Source organism: Lontra canadensis, unplaced genomic scaffold, assembly GCF_010015895.1.
Source record: "Lontra canadensis isolate GAN:19392208 unplaced genomic scaffold, GSC_riverotter_1.0 scaffold41, whole genome shotgun sequence".
Classification (NCBI taxonomy): Eukaryota; Metazoa; Chordata; class Mammalia; order Carnivora; family Mustelidae; genus Lontra; species Lontra canadensis.
In genome coordinates, this window is record NW_022631035.1 from 14,153,249 (window position 1) to 14,170,052 (window position 16,804).

Here is a 16,804-nt window from a genome sequence, read left to right on the forward strand (position 1 = left end):
GAATGTTGGCCACATGTAGAAAGCTACCTTTCCACAGTGAGGCTTCCTGGTCTTTCGTGCAGGTGAGAGGAGGCAGGGGAAGTGGCTGGGCCCTGTCCTGTTTCCTGAGGTTTGTAGGGGGGTGTGTATGTACGTGCTGCGTGTGTACACACTGGGTGTGTGTGTATGCTGCGTGTAGACACAGTATGGTGTGTGTACAAGTATGTGTATATACAACCTGTACGTAGACTTGAACTTAAACAGATGCCTGTATGGGTGCTTTGTCCCCCAAACGCTGAGTCTCCTCAGGGCGTAATGCATACCCTGGTCAGTCCTCTGTCTGCTCTTCTGAAAGACTCCACACCAGAGGATCTCAGCCTGGTCTGTGTCTTAGAATCCCCTGGAAAGCTCTTAAAAAACCCCAGTGCCAGGGCCACCCCAGACCAGTCAGAACCAGAATGGGGCCCTGGTGTTGGCATTTGACATCGGCTGGCCCGGCAAGATTTTAAGTGGTTCTTGGTCCCAGCTGATCCTTAAAGTCACAGACGATGCCCACACTCTAACCCAGGTCTCAGGTGATTGGGAGCCCAGAGCCCTGCCCCCTGGGAGTGGCCAGGAAAGTGACTGGACACGGGACACCCTGGCAGGGAAGGAGGGGTGGGGCCCCCGAGCTGGAGGCTGCAGGCCGATACTGGGGACCCCTCCACCTGTGGTCCTTCGGGCCTAGGGTTCCCCTGGAGCAGCTGGACCCGCCCCTGTACTGGCCTGTTGACCTCATCCTTCCAGGCTGAGCACCACTAGTTAGACCAGGATCTTCTGAAGCCAGGAAGTGGCCTGAGCTTTGTGGCAACAAGGTCTCCAGCCCCTGCTGGAGAAGGGTGTTCATGGGGTCAGGGGTTAGTGGGCAAGCAGGGAGCCTCGGACCTTCTCCTGCTTCAGCGGTGGGCTGACCTGGTGCCCAGAGGCAGCTGTTGACCTGTACCCGGTCACTTTCCAGGTCTGGAAACCAAGGGCACAGAGACGGTGTACAGTGAAATCCGGAAAGCTAACCCTGGTGAGTGAGGGCCCTTGACTCCCCCAGCCTGAGGGATGGTTCCCCCAGAATCATCCATGGGGGCTTGGGAGTGGGCGGGAGAAGAAGGAGCAAAGGAAGACAAAAAGGAGTACCGCCCCTTATACCGAAGCTGTTGGCTGCCTCTCTCCTGCCACCCCTAAAACGTAGCCACATGTTACATGTGCTGTAATTTAGTCAATGCATACTTATTAAGCGCCTACTGCATGCCAGGGATATAAAACCTCACATGGTCAGACCCAGCTCAGGAGCATCTGGGCTGGAGTGTGTCCTGGCACCACTGTGGGCTCACGGGACCCCAGGAGAAGCAGCGTGGCCCCACCCGTGCTCAGGTGCCAGCCAGGGCATCTCATCTGCCTTCTCCCCCCCCCGCCCCACCCCCACGGGCCCTGGTGCATAATGGGCACCCAGAATTCGTAGACAAAGTCAGTGCTTTGCTTTCAAGACGTTGGGGAGCTCAGTCTCTATAAGATCACACTGCCTGGGGGCAGGGGGGTGTGTAGATCCTCTCCTTCCATTCTCCCTTTCTCTCGTGACAGACCCCAGCTCAGTCCCCGTCTCCACCACTTCCCCCATGAAGATCTTCCCCCAGGACTGAACATGGTACCCAAGCAGACATGGAATTGGGGAAGCTCCCAGAAGTATCATTTTTGTATCATTATTCTATCCCATTCTGGGGAAATGAATGGAACACAAAGACTCCTTTTTCAGTTCTGGAAATAAGTCACAGGCCAAAAGGCGTGATTCTGGGGGAAATAGTCACTATGTGGACATCTTGCCTCAGACCTGTATTTAAGTGGATTAGCTGAGGAGCATTACAACTGGCCAGGAAGCTTTGGGACAGCCCAGCTACTCTGAGCAGGGTCCGCAGACCCACGGCCGTGGCGATCTCAGGGCGAGTCCAGACCTGCGAGAATCAGAATCTTCAGAATCTGAACTCCTAACAGGCTTCTAGATACTGTTGACAATTGCTAACATTGGAGAAGCACTGTCTTAACCACAGGAGACCCCCTTTTTATCTGAAAGAGGAATCTCCCTTTAGTGAATATGTTTTTTTAATGGTATTTTCATGGGTAGAGCAGAAGCTCAACCCCTTGAGGAACTTGACACTGACTGACCAATTTTCAGAAAGCATCTCCGGGGGCAATTTTCGATTTCAGTGTCTCATTTTGCAATCTCAATATGTTCAGAGCCAGCAAAATGCAAATTGAGAAATAAATAGACCTTCTCTGTTCTTCCAGTGTAACAAAAAGCTAGAGCTCTAGTAGGGTTCACCCAATTGTATGAAAACACCCCTTCTGCTTTCCTCAAGGTCCCTGAGATGGTTCACATTTAATTGCTTTGGTTATACAAGAAGGACGGAGCGCTTACTGTGTTGGAATATCTCTTTGAATCCTCACAGTAAGTCCCATTTTACAGATGAGGATACTGAGGCACAGAGCAGTTGAAACACTTGCCCAAGTTCGCACAGGAAGCAGGTCCCCACACTGGCTCGCCCTGGAGGTGGATTTCCACGCTCCTGATCACAGATCAGGGAACTGCATTGCCTTTGGTTTTGGGGAAAGGAAGCTGTGGATTGTGGAGCCAACAGGGGTTGCCCCCAGAGCGATCCCCCCCACAGGAGACCTGCGGGAAGCCTGCAGTCTGCTGTGGCCTGAGCCTGCTGCTGGAGGCCCTTTACAGCTGGAAAAGGCCACCCCCAGTGTGCACCCCGAAGGGTGTATGTTAGGTGCCCCGCAAATTATGCTGGCAAAAGACAGGTTAACAGGAGAAAAACCAAGTGATGGGAAACTGCAAAGTGGTTAGAAGTGGGGGCTTATATAGGAAGTTAACCAAGAACAATAAAAATTTTTTGTAGGTGCTTTCTGCATCCGTTGACTGTCCTTTGCCTTCAGCTCAAAATAACCCTGTGCTGATGTGGCATGTTTGGAGGAGGCCTATTGTGATTTTCTACCCCTGCTTTAGGGCCGCTGTTCAGATGGGTTCCCTCAGGGGCCCCGGGCTGGTTCTCCAGGCCCGAGTCCTCAGTCCCCCGCTGTGGGAACCCGACTGCTCCCTCTTACCTAAGGCAGGAATGGACCGCAGGACCCGACCCTGTAGGGATTCAGGGTGGTGAAGGGCCCTATTTTGCTGACAGACATCTGAGCCCCAATCCCCGTCCCCAGTCCCCATGCGGCCACTTGGCAGCTGTGTCTTTGACCAAGATGTCCAACCCCTCTGACACTCCAGTTTCTTCCACTGAGATTAAATGAGAGAAGGGGGGAGATGGTGCAAATTACCCCAAGCACCAGTCCTCATAGTATCCCTGTCCTACAGTGAGCATCCAAGCCCTTTTAGCTGAAAGATGCCAGAGAAACTTGCGCCCAGGTAGAGACTAGAGCCGTGTCCCGATTCCCGGCCAGGGCGCTCCCCCTGCCCAACCTGGGTGGTCGGGAGTCGGCGGGGCCTTGGGCACCTCTGTAATCTGGTCTCCGACCTGGCAGCCAGCTCCTGCCCAGCGTTTGGGGGTTATAGAGAGAGCCCTGGTCTTGTGGTCAAATCCCCGGTGCTGCTTTGGAAGTCCCTGCTGGCCCCTCACTGAAGAGGCTCCATCCTGGAAGCCTCAGGAGTTGCTGTTCTGGAACATTTCCTGCTGGGCTGCTGCTCCCCTGGGAGATGGGGGTGGGGGGCAGGCAGAGGCTGGCAGCCTCAGGTCAATTTTCTTCCCTTTCCTTTCTTCTTACCGTCACATGCTACTCTATGCGCAAGCCTCAAAACCAGCTTGGGATGGCGGGAGCTCTACTACTCTTCCTGTTCTGCAGATGGGGAAATGGGCCCAGAGGTTAAATAACTTGTCCCGGAGCAGATCCCAAGGCCAGTGGTTGGCAGAGCAGGGAGTTGGAGGCAGGGAGGCCGGTTGCGGAGCGCGGCTCCTCACATCTCTCCACGCTGCCAAACCGATGGACCACGCGCTGTGTGTTTTCCAGCTCTCTGGTCGGCTTCCCATCATCACCGGTCTCCCTAGAGGAGTCACCTCTGTTGAGAGTGACAGCCGGTATGGTCTGGGTGACCCTGACTGAGTCGTGGAACCTCTAGGGACCCTGGTCACCACCTCTGTGAGATGAGGGGCAGGTGCCTGATCTAGATGGAGTGTTCCCAGGTCTGTTAAAACACAGACAGTGCAGCAACCAGCCCCCTGAATTTTGGATTCAGTAGGTCTGGAGTGAGGCTACTTTGCATTCCTCACAGATTCTCACATAGCTGGCTATTGGTCTGGGGACCACACTTCCAGAAGCCTCTTCTAGATGTTTCCGGGTTCCCTTCAGGTGATGCCACTCAAGTGCTTCTTGTTCGACAAGGGGGGTCTTGGAGTCTTTCCCACTTCTCAGCAGTCTTGGAAGGATCCCTCAGGGTTGGCAAGCAGAGAGAGTCCTCCAACACGGGTGCATGGGTGCGGGTATAGATGTGGGGGGGTGGGGAGAAGGGTGACACCTAATAAAATAAGGGACCTTGTGAGGGTGGGTGTCCGGACAGGTCAGTGAGCAGGCTGCGTGCAGAGCTACGTCTTCTCTAACCTTTCCTTCCTAGATTTTTTTCCTTCCCACCTTAATTTCTCAGTCCTCACCACCCTCCAACTAGCCGCACTTCAGGGCTGGCTATTTTGGGAAATGGCTCACAGGGCGTAGTTCTGGCTCTTAAACCCCCTTTTTTCCCCTGAGTGATACAAAGGAAAACTGCTCCTCTAGATAAGCTAAAGGGCATCGGGCAGGCCTGCCTCCAAGGAGCAGCCCCAGGGCGGGGCTCTGGGTAGGACCCTCGCCCTGGGGAGAGGGTTGCTGGGCGGCTGGCTGAGGGCTGGCGGTCATCTGGAGGCTGGGGGAGGAGCCAAGTCTTGGCAATCGTGGCTTTCCGCTCTAAGCTCAGCCTTGTCTGTCTGGGAGTTTTAACTGTGACAAAACATACATCACACTTGGCATTTTAATCACTTTTAAGTGTACATTAAATACATTCACACAATCCTACAACCATCATCACCTTCCATCTCCAGAACGTTTCCATCTTCCCAGAGTGAAACTTCATACCCAGTAAATAATAACTCGTGACTCTCCCAGCCCCTGGCCACAACCATTCTCCTTTGCACGTCCCTGAATGTGACTAAGCTCAGCGTTTTTATGTCAAATGAGGTAGTTGGATGGATGATCTTAAGTTGCCTTCCAGTCAGAACGTTTGGAGAGTCTCAGTCCTGGCGTTTGGAAGTAATGGTCATTCGTCTATGCTTTGGTCCGTCCGTCCGTCCGGAACCATTCCCCTGAACATGTTGGTTCTAAGTAACTTCTAAGAGTTACTTTTTAGGTTCCTTGGAGCCAATCCCAATCCTTTGCTCACCCTTGATTCCAAGACCCTATACTGTTTGCACCTAAGCCTGAGTTTTTCCTTCAAATCTGAATTAAGTCATAGATCTCCGGGCCCAACTCACTGTGCTTCTGTCGTGTTTGTGTTGGCTGGCGTCCACCTGCATGGTTCTTTGCGCTCTAATCCTGAGGGGAACACCCTAAATGGGAGATAGAGGCTTGGGGTTGATTTTCAGCCCTGCCCTTATCCAGTTGTATGACTTGGCTCCCGCCCCTCATTTCTCCCTCAGGTGTTACTTTTCTCATTTTCAATAAAACTTCCCTCGCTCATGTGGGACTGCTGCGGAACACTCAGTGTTCTCAGGAGTGAGTGCTGGGGCTAAGAGCTGTAGTGGGCAGGTGGGTAGGAGTAGTGGGTACTGTAGGGGGTAAAATGGGGAGGAGAGGACATCTCTTCCAACCCAGTGTCCCCTGCTGGGTCGTGGTGGTTAGGTCTGCTCTTGGGCTGGGAACCTACTATTTCATTGACAAAGAGCTAAGCTAACATCTTGTCCCAGCCGTTAACTCAGTCCAGGGCAAGGAAACCCCTGATCTTACAGTTTTCCCCTCTCCAACTCTTAGGTGATTCATTACAACATGTTAGGGAAAGAAGAAGAGGGGTTCTCAGTATTAGGAAATTTATTTCTGAAAGAAACCCCACTGAGGGGCGCCTGGATGGCTCAGTGGGTTAAGCCTCTGTCTTCAACTCAGGTCATGATCCCAGGGTCCAGGGATCGAGCCCCACATCGGACTCTCTGCTCAGCAGGAAGCCTGCTTCCCTGTCTCTCTGTCTGCCTCTCTGCCTACTTGTGATCTCTCTCTGTCAAATAAATAAATAAAAATTAAAAAAAAAAAAAAGAAAAGAAAAGAAACCCCACTGAGAGAAGCCTAAGGAGAAGGGAAAGCAAGCTCTGGAAAAGAGCCAGAACAGGGTTGAGAAAGAGCTTCTGCATCTACGTAACCATGGGCAGGCTTAGCTGATAGAGACCACGCAGATAATTTCTCATAATTTGGATCTGCAAGGATAGCATTTGGGTTTTTTTTTTAAGTACTTATTCTTTCTCCAACGATTTGCCTGAGGTCAGGTTTGCAAATCCCAGTCAGCTACTGTGGCTCTGGTTACAGCATCGGACCCGACTTTCCAGAAACAGGAACGAAGTCTGTTTTTATGTCTCTTATTAGGCAATAATGTAGGTAGTCCAAAAAGTGAGTGCTTAAAGAAAGTCATACAGGTTATAGTAACTGGAACAAACTGTTACTGCAGTTGTGACACTCTCATGTGTCACGCATCTGAGTTCTCTCTATTTAGATGGCGCTGCCGTCCCAGGGGGCTCATTCATAGCTTTGGTGCTCTGAGGTACAGAGTGACTTGGCCTCAAGAGTCCCCCATTTCACCCCCAAACACCACCTCCCAAAAACCTCTTTGTTCACCTGCTGTCAGCTTCCTCCTCCTCTGACTAATCCAGGGAAAGGCTTGATTTTCCTTTCCTCTCTTGCTCTTCTCCTGACAAGACCTAAAAGGGAGACATCACAGCGGGGCTGGGCAGGGAGCCTCTCCATGAAGGCGTGACTGCCTCTGACTTTCTCCACAACCTCACTCTCAGCCTGGCTGACCTCATGCAAACTGCTGTTTCTGGCTAAGCAGGAAAATTTGTATCTTTACTCTGAATCAGTGCCCGACATTTTCTAGTGCTCCTGCTCATTCTAAAGGCACTTCATAAAGCGGCTTGCTGCTCACCTCAGAGCAAAACCTACTCATGTATATTTGACCTGGATTTTAAAAACTGAAGAGTGAAGTGGTTTCCTACAATCAGAAACATAGTCAAGTTCTTCCCTATGAAAGAAATCGGCTCTAGGATGACATTTCAACAGCTGGGAGCACTGGTTCTCGAGGCAGGAGACATTTTTGGTTGTCATAATTTGGGTAGGGGGCAGAGGGTAGAAGGGGTACTATCGCATCTAATGTATGGAGGCCGGGAATCTGCTAAACATCTTACAGTGGACGGGACAGCCCCCGAGAGCAAAGAATGATCCAACCCAAGGGCACCTGGCTTGCTCAGTTGGAGGAGCAGGAGACTGTTGATCTCAGGGTCATGAGTTTGAGCCTCACATTTAGTAGAGACTATTAAAAAAATAATAAGTAAGGGTGCCTGGGTGGCTCAGTGGGTTAAGCCTCTGCCTTCGGCTCAGGTCATGGTCTCAGGGTCCTGGGATCGAGCCCCACATCGGGCTCTCTGCTCAGCAGGGAGCCTGCTTCCCCCTCTCCCTCTGCCTGCCTCTCTGCCTACTTGTGATCTCTCTCACTCTGTCAAATAAATAAATAAAATCTTACCAAAAAAATAATAAGTAAACTCAGAAAAGAATGTTCCAGCCCAGAATGTGAATAATGCCAGTGTTAAAAAACCCTGGCTTATAAGAACTTACCTCCTGTGAGTCTTCCAACAGGAGAGCTGGTTTTCCTCTCTAGATGCCTGGGCCCATCTCGGAAGGTGTCCTGAGCACATCCCACCTGGCAGCTCCTGGCCCTGGGAAGAGAGTGCCGAGTCCCTCTTCAGACATTAACTTACGCCTTTTGGATGGGACACTAACCTATACCTTCCCATCCCAGTATCTGCTCACTCGGCCTTCGCCTTCTGCTCTGGCTTTTCCTGGTGTTCCAGATGTTTCCAAATGGGGTAGAAATTTACTATAGTAAGAGTAGCTGTCATCAAGAAAGAATTATAGAGCAGAGGGCCTCTCTGTTCCAGCCCCTCTGGGAGGGAGAGAAGAGCACTTGGGGGTCAGTCCCCACCCATCCTGTGGGGTCCAGAGCCAATCAGGCCAGCGGTCACTGCCAAACCTGCCCCAGGTTGCTGTTTCCCACTTCAGAATCCAAGCGGGTAAAGAAGTACTTTGAAAAAAAAATGGTACTACCCACCAGTTCCTATTTTTTTTAAGATTTTATTTATTTATTTGAGAGGGGAGAGAGAGAGTGAGCATGAGCAGGGGGAGGGGCAGAGAGAGAGGGAGAAGCAGACACCTCTAGAGGAGGGAGCCTGACACGGGCCTCGATCCCAGGACTCCGGGATCTCAACCTGAGCTGAAGGCAGACACTTAGCTTAACTGACTAAGCCACCCAGGCGCCTGCACCAGATTTTCTTTTTGTGGTGATTGCCCGATTACTGAAAAGAAGCAGAAACGACAAGTGTGCATAAACCTAGAGTTCCTTCAGTATTTACCAGCATATCTGAAGTTTTAGTATTTTATATTCATATTGCTTTAAGAAACAGCCTAAGACTCTTTCTTTCTTGTGTCTGATTGCAGAGTTGCTGGGGCTAAGGGGGAGTGGGAAGCATGGGGTCCTTTGGGTCCTTCCAGGTCAGGTTTGGGTTGGAGGTGGGAGTACTGCCCGGGCCTCACTCAATGCGTGGAAGTTTATACAATGGCTTGACTTGCGGTCAGACTGATTCATCCATTTGGCCGTTGACGTCTGCCTCTGGCCCAGCCAGGACAGAAGGGGGCCCCTTAGGAACTTCTGGCCCTGTTCCCTCTCAAGGGGACGCACAATAGAGCTGTGATAAGACAGGGTTGGAGGGGGAAGTGGACTTTTGGAAACAGGATATTTTTAAATTAGAGAAAGAAACAGAAGGGTTGTGACTCCCGTTGTGACAGGTGGGCCCTGAGACTTCCCCAGACTCCGAAGGGACTGGGTTCAAGGTTGGACAGCAGAGCAGAAACTGAGGCCTCTTGGAGCATGACCGTCTATGACACTGAGGACTCGGAGGGGGTGGGTGATGACCTTCCTGCCATTACCTCTGTCACCTTCAGGAATGGCAACCATCCCCCATCCCCACATCTCCTCTCTTCCCCAGACAGGAAGTCCCCATAGTTTCTCTATCCCAGGTTTGTGTCCGTGGGGTCGTTTGGGGAATCGGCCCCAACCATTTGGGCCCCTGTTCGTTTAGAAACTGCTATTAGTGGGCGGCCTGATCCTTTCCAAAGGGGGCAAACCACAGCCCTCTCTTGGTTGTGGTAGTGAAAACCATCTCTAACTAATAGGCGGGCATGGCTCACTCTCACCATAATATCTCCTGCGCTCCTTTGCTTTTCTTTACCTCACTCTGATTTTCCTGACATCTGGCCAGATCCATCTTCAGCACCGCAGCCTGGCCGGGGCTGCTGGTTCCCCCCACCGCACTCTGGCAAGAACACGGTGTTGAGACAGACCTTGGGCCATGTATCCCAAGAGCGATAGGCAATGTTTATACCTTGATCCCACTCCTGGGAATGGACAAACTATAGGAAATATGGAAATAGCTTTATTCCCGAAGAGGATATGGCAGCATTATTTAAAATAGCGAAAACTTGGAAAGAACCTAAATTTTTACAATAAGGAACTGGATAAGTAAACAGTTGCACATCTATTTAATGATAATTACGCAGCTACTCCCAATTATGTTTAAGAAGGTGCCAGAGGATGTTTGTGAAATCGTGTTATGTAAGAAAGATAGGCTATGAAATGGCCTGTATTATATATCAGAACTCAGGGGGAAAAAAAAAAAACAAAACCTCTGGAGAGCAGAAAATCACTGGAAGACCAAAGTGTCAACAGGGTTTGAAGAGTAGAACCAGAGATCATGTTTATCTGCTACTTTTTACTTCCCTGTAGTTTTCAGGGTTTTTTTTTTTTTTTTCCTGAAATAACATGTGGTACTAATTTAAAAAACAAACAAACAAAAACCTACTTACGGGGCAGCCGGCTGACTCAGTGGAATGTGTGACTCTTAATCTCAGGTCATGTTCAAGCCCCACCATGGGTGGAGAGATTACTTAAAAAAATCAAAGAAAATCTTTAAATTGTTTTCAAGGTCTAGTGAGTTGCCAAGGATTTTATGTGCTTGTCACATGGGGCTACAGTGTCCAGAGGAAGCTGTCTGTGGGCAAAGGAGCCATCCAGCCATCTGGCTGAGGACCTAGAAAGCCTATGACTCTGGGCCTCTCCTTCTGCATCCCACCCCCCTCCTTCCACTTTGGAGTTCCTGAGATTTGAGGGGAGGGAGCCTAAGGCACTCTGTATCTTCTCACCTCCATGTTATCCTTTGTTTTGCAGATTTCATGGAAAACAGATATTCTGTAAGTACACATTTCATTAACATTTTTTTAAAATAGTCCAGTGAACACTGTAATATTTCCAAACTCACCCAGATTCTGTGTTCCCACTAATTACACCCCTACACCAGCCTTGTCTGTTTTAGACCAGGAGCCCCAGGCATGTCGCAACTAGCCTGGGACAGGGAAGGCTTGGTCATCTGGCTGACAGGGCGCTCTGGGCCTGCTGTGGTTTCAAATACTCTCTCCCAAAGTTCCAACATTATATCTCAGCCCTCCTGTGAAGAGATACCCCCCCCATCCACCACCACCACCGTAGGACTGGGAACCTAGGGCATGCCCTAGCTGCCCGTGAGTAGAGTGCACATTTCCTCCTAGTCCAGCTTCAGGTTTTGGAAGTGAGGCAGACTGGGGGGTAGGGGTGGGGGAGAGTCTGCTTGAGGAGGAGAGGATCCAACAGCTCATTTAAACTTTGAAGTCTGAGAACCTACGCCAGTCACCCCAATACACCAGGCCCTCTGATCTCAAGGTCCTTGACCCAATGAAGGAATTAGATAAGTTAACACTGATGAGGATCATAACCCACCAGATGCTATGGAAATGCAGAAGAGAGACTGGCCTGGTTAGGGGTCTCCTCCCCAAGGAAGGGGTCTTTGGTATGGGCTGTGAGGAATGAGTCTCACTATAGTTGTCAAGCAGCTCAGAATGGGAGGAGAAAGGGTGTGGGAAGCAAGTGGTAGGAAGTTCTAGGAAGAGGTCAGTTAGGGTTTACATGCAAAGGATTCCAACGCTTCATTATGTACAAGGTTTCACCCTGTAGGAAGTTGAGGATTTAGGAAGCTGCTACTTGGCAGATGGAAATGTTTTTTTTAAATGTAGAAATCCAAGTTCAAATTTTGCCAAGACCTGTCTTCTCCTGTCTTCCCACTCCTGACCTCCGTACCATCTACCCAGCAGTGCGGGGGTTAACTCATTGGGCCTCTAGTACCTTGAGAAACAAGGAACTGCTTCTTTAAGGTCTGGGAAGAACTCTATGCAAAATTGCTGGTCACCTTCCAATGGGCCTCCTGGCTTCCTTTGTTTTGCTGGAGTCTGAATTCTTATAAAATAGGGAACTCCTTATGCCTTTGCTGGGCAGGAAACCACTGACATTCTTTTCATGGAGGAAAGCTATCAATCTGAGGAAAAGAGGAATGAAATGAATGTCTTTTTCCAGCTTAAACCCACCCAGACTCCTGAAACCAGAGACTTGCTTTGGAAGGGCAGGGGGCCCAATCTATAGGTGAGAAAACTGAAGGCTGAATGGGCATTAACAGCCCGGCCCGGGTCAGCCAGCTAGGTCATAACAGGGCCAGGACTAGAACCTAGGTCAGATCTGCAGACTCCCTCGAAGAAGTGACATCACCATTCAAGGCAGGTCTGCTGGATCTGCAGGACCGACTTATTTACTTTGTCTTTGATCCAAAAGGTCTCTCTGGACAAAGGCTCTGAACTCCAGGACAGATAGAACTTTCCTTTCCCCCAGAAGTTGGCCCGTGGGTCCTGCAGTCTGCTCCCAGGATGCTCCTGAGAGCTCACTGGCAACCCAGCCTGCCCCACCCCAAACCATAAAGCCTTCTGTGGGGAGCTCTGGGGTGCCCAGCCCTTACGAGAGAGATTTGAAAACTTTAAGCAAATGCATTTTGTTTATAAAAGCAGCAGGTATAGTTTTGCTAATAATCAGCTGGTGAGGGTCAGGAGAAAATTAATTGAATTGCCCAGCAGGGAAATGGGAGGGGATTTCCTTCCTGAAATCAAACCTGGCGATCATTCCCAGTTGTTTAATGGCCGTTGCTTCTGAAAACACATTGGAGGAAATATCTTAACAATGAGATAGCCACTTAGCCAAATACTAATTTAGTATTGTTCGACTTGCTTCAATGGCACATTCTGACTTCATTTTTCCTCTGCCATTTTCGCCTTGTTTATAAATTGTGTTTGTGGCCCAGGCAGACAGATAACGAGAAAGAGAACACCTTGTACTTGAACGGAAGGGGTGAATCTGGACCTTCCTGGGCTCGGGATCTTGCAGACAGCCTCGCTTTCTTATTGCAAAAAGGCAGCTCCCTGTCACAACTGGCATCCTTCCCACGGAGAGCCAGCCGGCCCCTGGGCCGTGGTGGGAACTGGACTATGAGGGCCAGTCCTCCAGCCATCTTTGGGGTGATCCTGTCCTCCTCAAAGCTTCCCAATCTGTAAAATGTTGATGGTGAGACCAACAAAAAACACTACCGGCCACCCAATTAAAAGGGTCTTAAGGGTAAGATGAGATATTTTACGAACGCCCATATAAATGCGACTTGGTTATCTCTTTAAAGACCTTTTCTGGGGCGCCTGGGTGGCTCAGTGGGTTAAAGCCTCTGCCTTTGGCTCAGGTCATGATCTCAGGGTCCTGGGATCGAGTCCCGCATCAGGCTCTCTGCTCAGCAGGGAGCCTGCTTCCCCCTCTCTTCTCTGCCTGCCGCTCTGCCTCCTTGTGATCTCTCTCTCTCTGTCAAACAAGTAAATTTTTTAAAATCTTTAAAAAAAAAAAAAACAAATAAAGTCCTTTTCATCACTCTGGCAGTATGAGGTATTGATGGGGGATTTACATCCCTTAGCCCTAAAATGCCTCTTCACAGGATTCAACCAAAGCGAGGCTTTGACTCAAGAACCGGAGACCCCCTCCCAACCCCAAAACCTAACCTTTCCCTGATAAGCTATTCACTAGCCATGTCACTTTGGGCAGATTTCTTAACCTTTTGAGGCCTTGGTTTCTTCATCTGTAAATTGGAGGTAAAAACGACGCCCCCCGCCCCCAGCCTGGCCATTGCAAGGATTAAATGAGGGTCTGGCACAGACCTGGTTTATTGCAAGCGCTCTATAAGGGGCACATTGTAGAAGCAAGAAGTAGAAATCCCAGAGGTGTTAGAAGCAAAATGACCTTTGAGAGGATCCACACCATGTTCTGGACAGAAGTGGGGCGATTTCAGGGCTGTACTTGGGTGGCTGACGGCTGGCCGCTGACTGAAGCCCCGGGACGCACAGGTCTTGGATGTGAGCGTGTTAACCTTGACTTCAAGGTCCGGTGGCCGGTGGCCCAGCCCTTTCCATCCGCAGTCCTTGCCTTCTCGCCTGGAGAAGGAGAATGGAGGCGTCTAGGGAGGGGCTTGGTCTGGGGCCTGCAGGAAGGCTGGACACCAGGGTCACCCCTGTGGGCAAAGCGGAAGAAATGAAGTGAAAGGAGCTGCCAACGGCTGGCAGGCCTCCAGCCCCCTGGGGCCAACACCTCTCTCTTGGCCGGCTTGCCAGGCTCTCTGCTGGCAAAGGAGGAGGCAGAGCCTGGGCCCGCCAGCTGGAGCTCCTTGGACCTGCGTCCTGTTCTGACGTGGCAGGGCCAGAACAAAAGGGGGACTCGACCTCAGCCCCCAGCTCCAGGAACCCACCAGCCTGGCCACGGGGCTCCCGAGACCTGGCTAATCCTCACAACTGCCCCGACGCTAGCCTCCCTGAGGTCCCCCCGCGGCAGGGCGCCCTCTGCTCCCAGAGGGGCCAGAGTCAGGGCTTCCTTTGCTGCCTGCCCTTTGGGGCCCAGGGTCCCTCTACTGCAGCACTCCCCATCCGCTCGCCCCCTTGCCACATGCATTCGTCTAAATCTGCCCCACCTTGGAGGCTCTGTCCATGACGCTGTCTGTGAGTCCCCAGTGAGCTCCTGCGGATCGTTGGGAAATCTTCCATGGGGCCACACCTCCGTAATGGGCAGGGTATAAAACTCGTGCATCCTCAGTACAGATAACAGGGTCGGAGGTGGGTCCAGACACTGGTGGATGTGCAGGTATCAAAAATCCCATACAAAGCAATCAGCGAACACAAGATGGAATCTTTTTTTTTTAACTTGATGATGGAAAAATTACACAACAAAATTGACCACTTTAGCCATTTTTAAGTGTCCAGTTCGGTGACATGGAGTACATTCCCGTGGCCGTGCAGGCGTGACCACCCTCCATCCACAGAACTTTCTCATCATTCCAAACCAAGAGTCTGCCTGTTCAACACTACCTCCCCATTTCCCCTGGAAACCAGAGTTTTTTGTTTTTTAAAGACTTTATTTATTTACTTGACAGAGAGAGATCACAAGTAGCCAGAGAGGCAGACAGAGAGAGAGGAGGAAGCAGGCTCCCCGCTGAGCAGAGAGCGGGATGCGGGGCTCGATCCCAGAACCCTGGGATCATGACCTGAGCTGAAGGCAGAGGCTTAACCCACTGAGCCACCCAGGAGCCCCTGAAACCAGAGTTTTCCTTTTCACCTCTCTCAGTTTGACTGCTCTGGGTACCTCGCGGAAGTGGAACCCTTATTTGTTCCTTTTGTGTCCGGCTTCTTTCCCTTAGCAGCATCATGTCTTCAGCCTTTATCCACGTTGAAGCCCTTCAACTTTTCAACTAAAACCACAGACCTAGAGGCAGGGCTGGAGCAAGAAGCTGGGTCTCTCATAACCGTCCTAGTCTTGCTCCGTGGGTAAGGGTGACCCCCCCAGACACAGCCCTGGGGCACAGCGCGTCCTTGACAGAGCAGGTAGACCTTCTGCTGTGCGGTGTCTCCAGGGAGGACAGGCTGCAGGCTTACAGAGCTGGCGAGGACAGAAGGGAAGAGCAAGTGTGGCCAGGGGCCGGCCCCACAGGGTGGAGGTCCTGCCGAAGACAGCACTGCTTTGGAGCTCCTTTGTGAAGGGCTGTCTGGAGTTTTGTGTCTCTTTCCACCAGGCACATCTTCAGTCCTGAAGGGTGTGACCGTAGCTTGTCTTCTCTCTTGTCTCTGCAGAGAACGGAAGGCTCGCTTGATGGAACTTAGGACTGCGGGAGCAGACACTCCTCCGCGGGGGGCACCCACATTCCAAGAAGAGCAGATGATTCCCATATTCCAAGAGCTCTGTGCGCTTCCTTATGATCCTGCCCTGCTCCCACCGGACATAGCAGTTCCTCAGGCCAAGTCACCAGTTCTTCATCCCTCCTAAGACCTTTATGTGGGGCACAGAGGGATCCAGAGGGGCTGGTGAATTCCCACCCAGCCCCCCTCTCACCAAGTTGGAGCACCCTCAGGAGTGGAGAGCCGCAGAAGGACGTTCAGGGTCAACAGCCCATGGGGATATTTTGAAACTTGAATATTTTATCTCGTACAGAGATAAAGAACTTTTCCAAGTATCTTCACACACACAAACCATTTTTGTTTTGCTGTCGATCACTTCCTAGCGAATGGCCTGGCTTAGGGGCTAATTTTTCTCTTTGCCTTTGGTCTTCAAAGGCCTGTGGTTCTGGGTAGTCCTCGCTCCTTGTAAGGTCCACGGCACCGACCAGACAGCGGCACCCTGTTCCCTCCGTGACCTCGCCTGCCACAAATGCGAAACCAAAGCTGTCTGGGAGTGTCCGCTTTGAGATGCCAACTTGAAGCTCAGGTTCATCCCGGGCAATGCACAAAATAGAAAACGACACTGGACCGAGCACAGATGTTCTTAAGCTGATTTTCTATACCTTTTCTTTCTTTTCCTCTACCATGCTGAAGGCAGCAAGACAGGAGGATGTTGGCCTACAGCAGATACTGTTTTTAATAGAAAAACGAAATACATATTTTTCTTACTAATTTTTTTTTTAATTTATTCCTTGCTAAAGAAATGGTCTCCTGAGGTCTTAAGATGTTTCTGATGGTGTCTTGAGTGGGTGGACGAGTAGCTGCGACCATTTTGTGGTGGGATTTCACTAGGGAGCAGAGACCTAACTGAACCCATTTCCCCCAGCTGCCTCAGTGACACAGCTGCAAGGTTTTGTATTAAATAAATTTGATCTTTACTCTTCACGGACCTGTGAAATGTTCTCTTCTAAGAGGCAGCACGCATATAGGATGTCTGTAGTGTTTGAGGACTCCTGGCTTTCTGAAGTCACAAAGAACCAAGCAGGTCTTATCAGCCGATTGTCTCCTACGGGCCCAGAGCCTCTGGCCTTTGCCGAAAGCAGAGCCAGAGGTAGTCCGAGTGTCAATCACTGAGTCATTAATACCCATTGGCTGGTGCTCAGGTGTTTGCTTCCCAAGCCAAAGCCTGCCAGGCTGTCCCTGGCAGTTGGGGTTGCCAGACTGAGCAAAAACAACAAAAACCCAGAACAGGATGTTTGGTTAAATTTGAATTTCAGGTAAACAGACTATCTTTTAAGTGTAAGTATCTCCCCCATAACATGTGGGATGTACTTATACAGTAAAAGTATTCATTTATCTGAGGTTCAGATTTAAC

At 50.7% G+C, this 16,804-nt stretch overlaps 1 protein-coding gene across 2 annotated transcripts in view; it reads left to right on the forward strand.

Moving 5' to 3' along the window:
* The window catches only part of PECAM1 (platelet and endothelial cell adhesion molecule 1), a 58,429-nt gene extending 42,055 nt beyond the window's left edge, over nt 1-16,374 (forward strand). The window contains exons 15-17 of one of the 2 annotated variants that reach the window (XM_032870837.1): nt 977-1,033; nt 10,511-10,533; nt 15,346-16,374. In XM_032870837.1, the coding sequence (XP_032726728.1) occupies nt 977-1,033; nt 10,511-10,533; nt 15,346-15,375 (110 nt within the window). In that variant the 3' untranslated portion in view covers nt 15,376-16,374. The remainder of the gene's footprint in view (nt 1-976; nt 1,034-10,510; nt 10,534-15,345) is intronic. The other variant, XM_032870838.1, reaches the window with a different exon arrangement.
* Nucleotides 16,375-16,804: the final 430 nt, after the last annotated feature.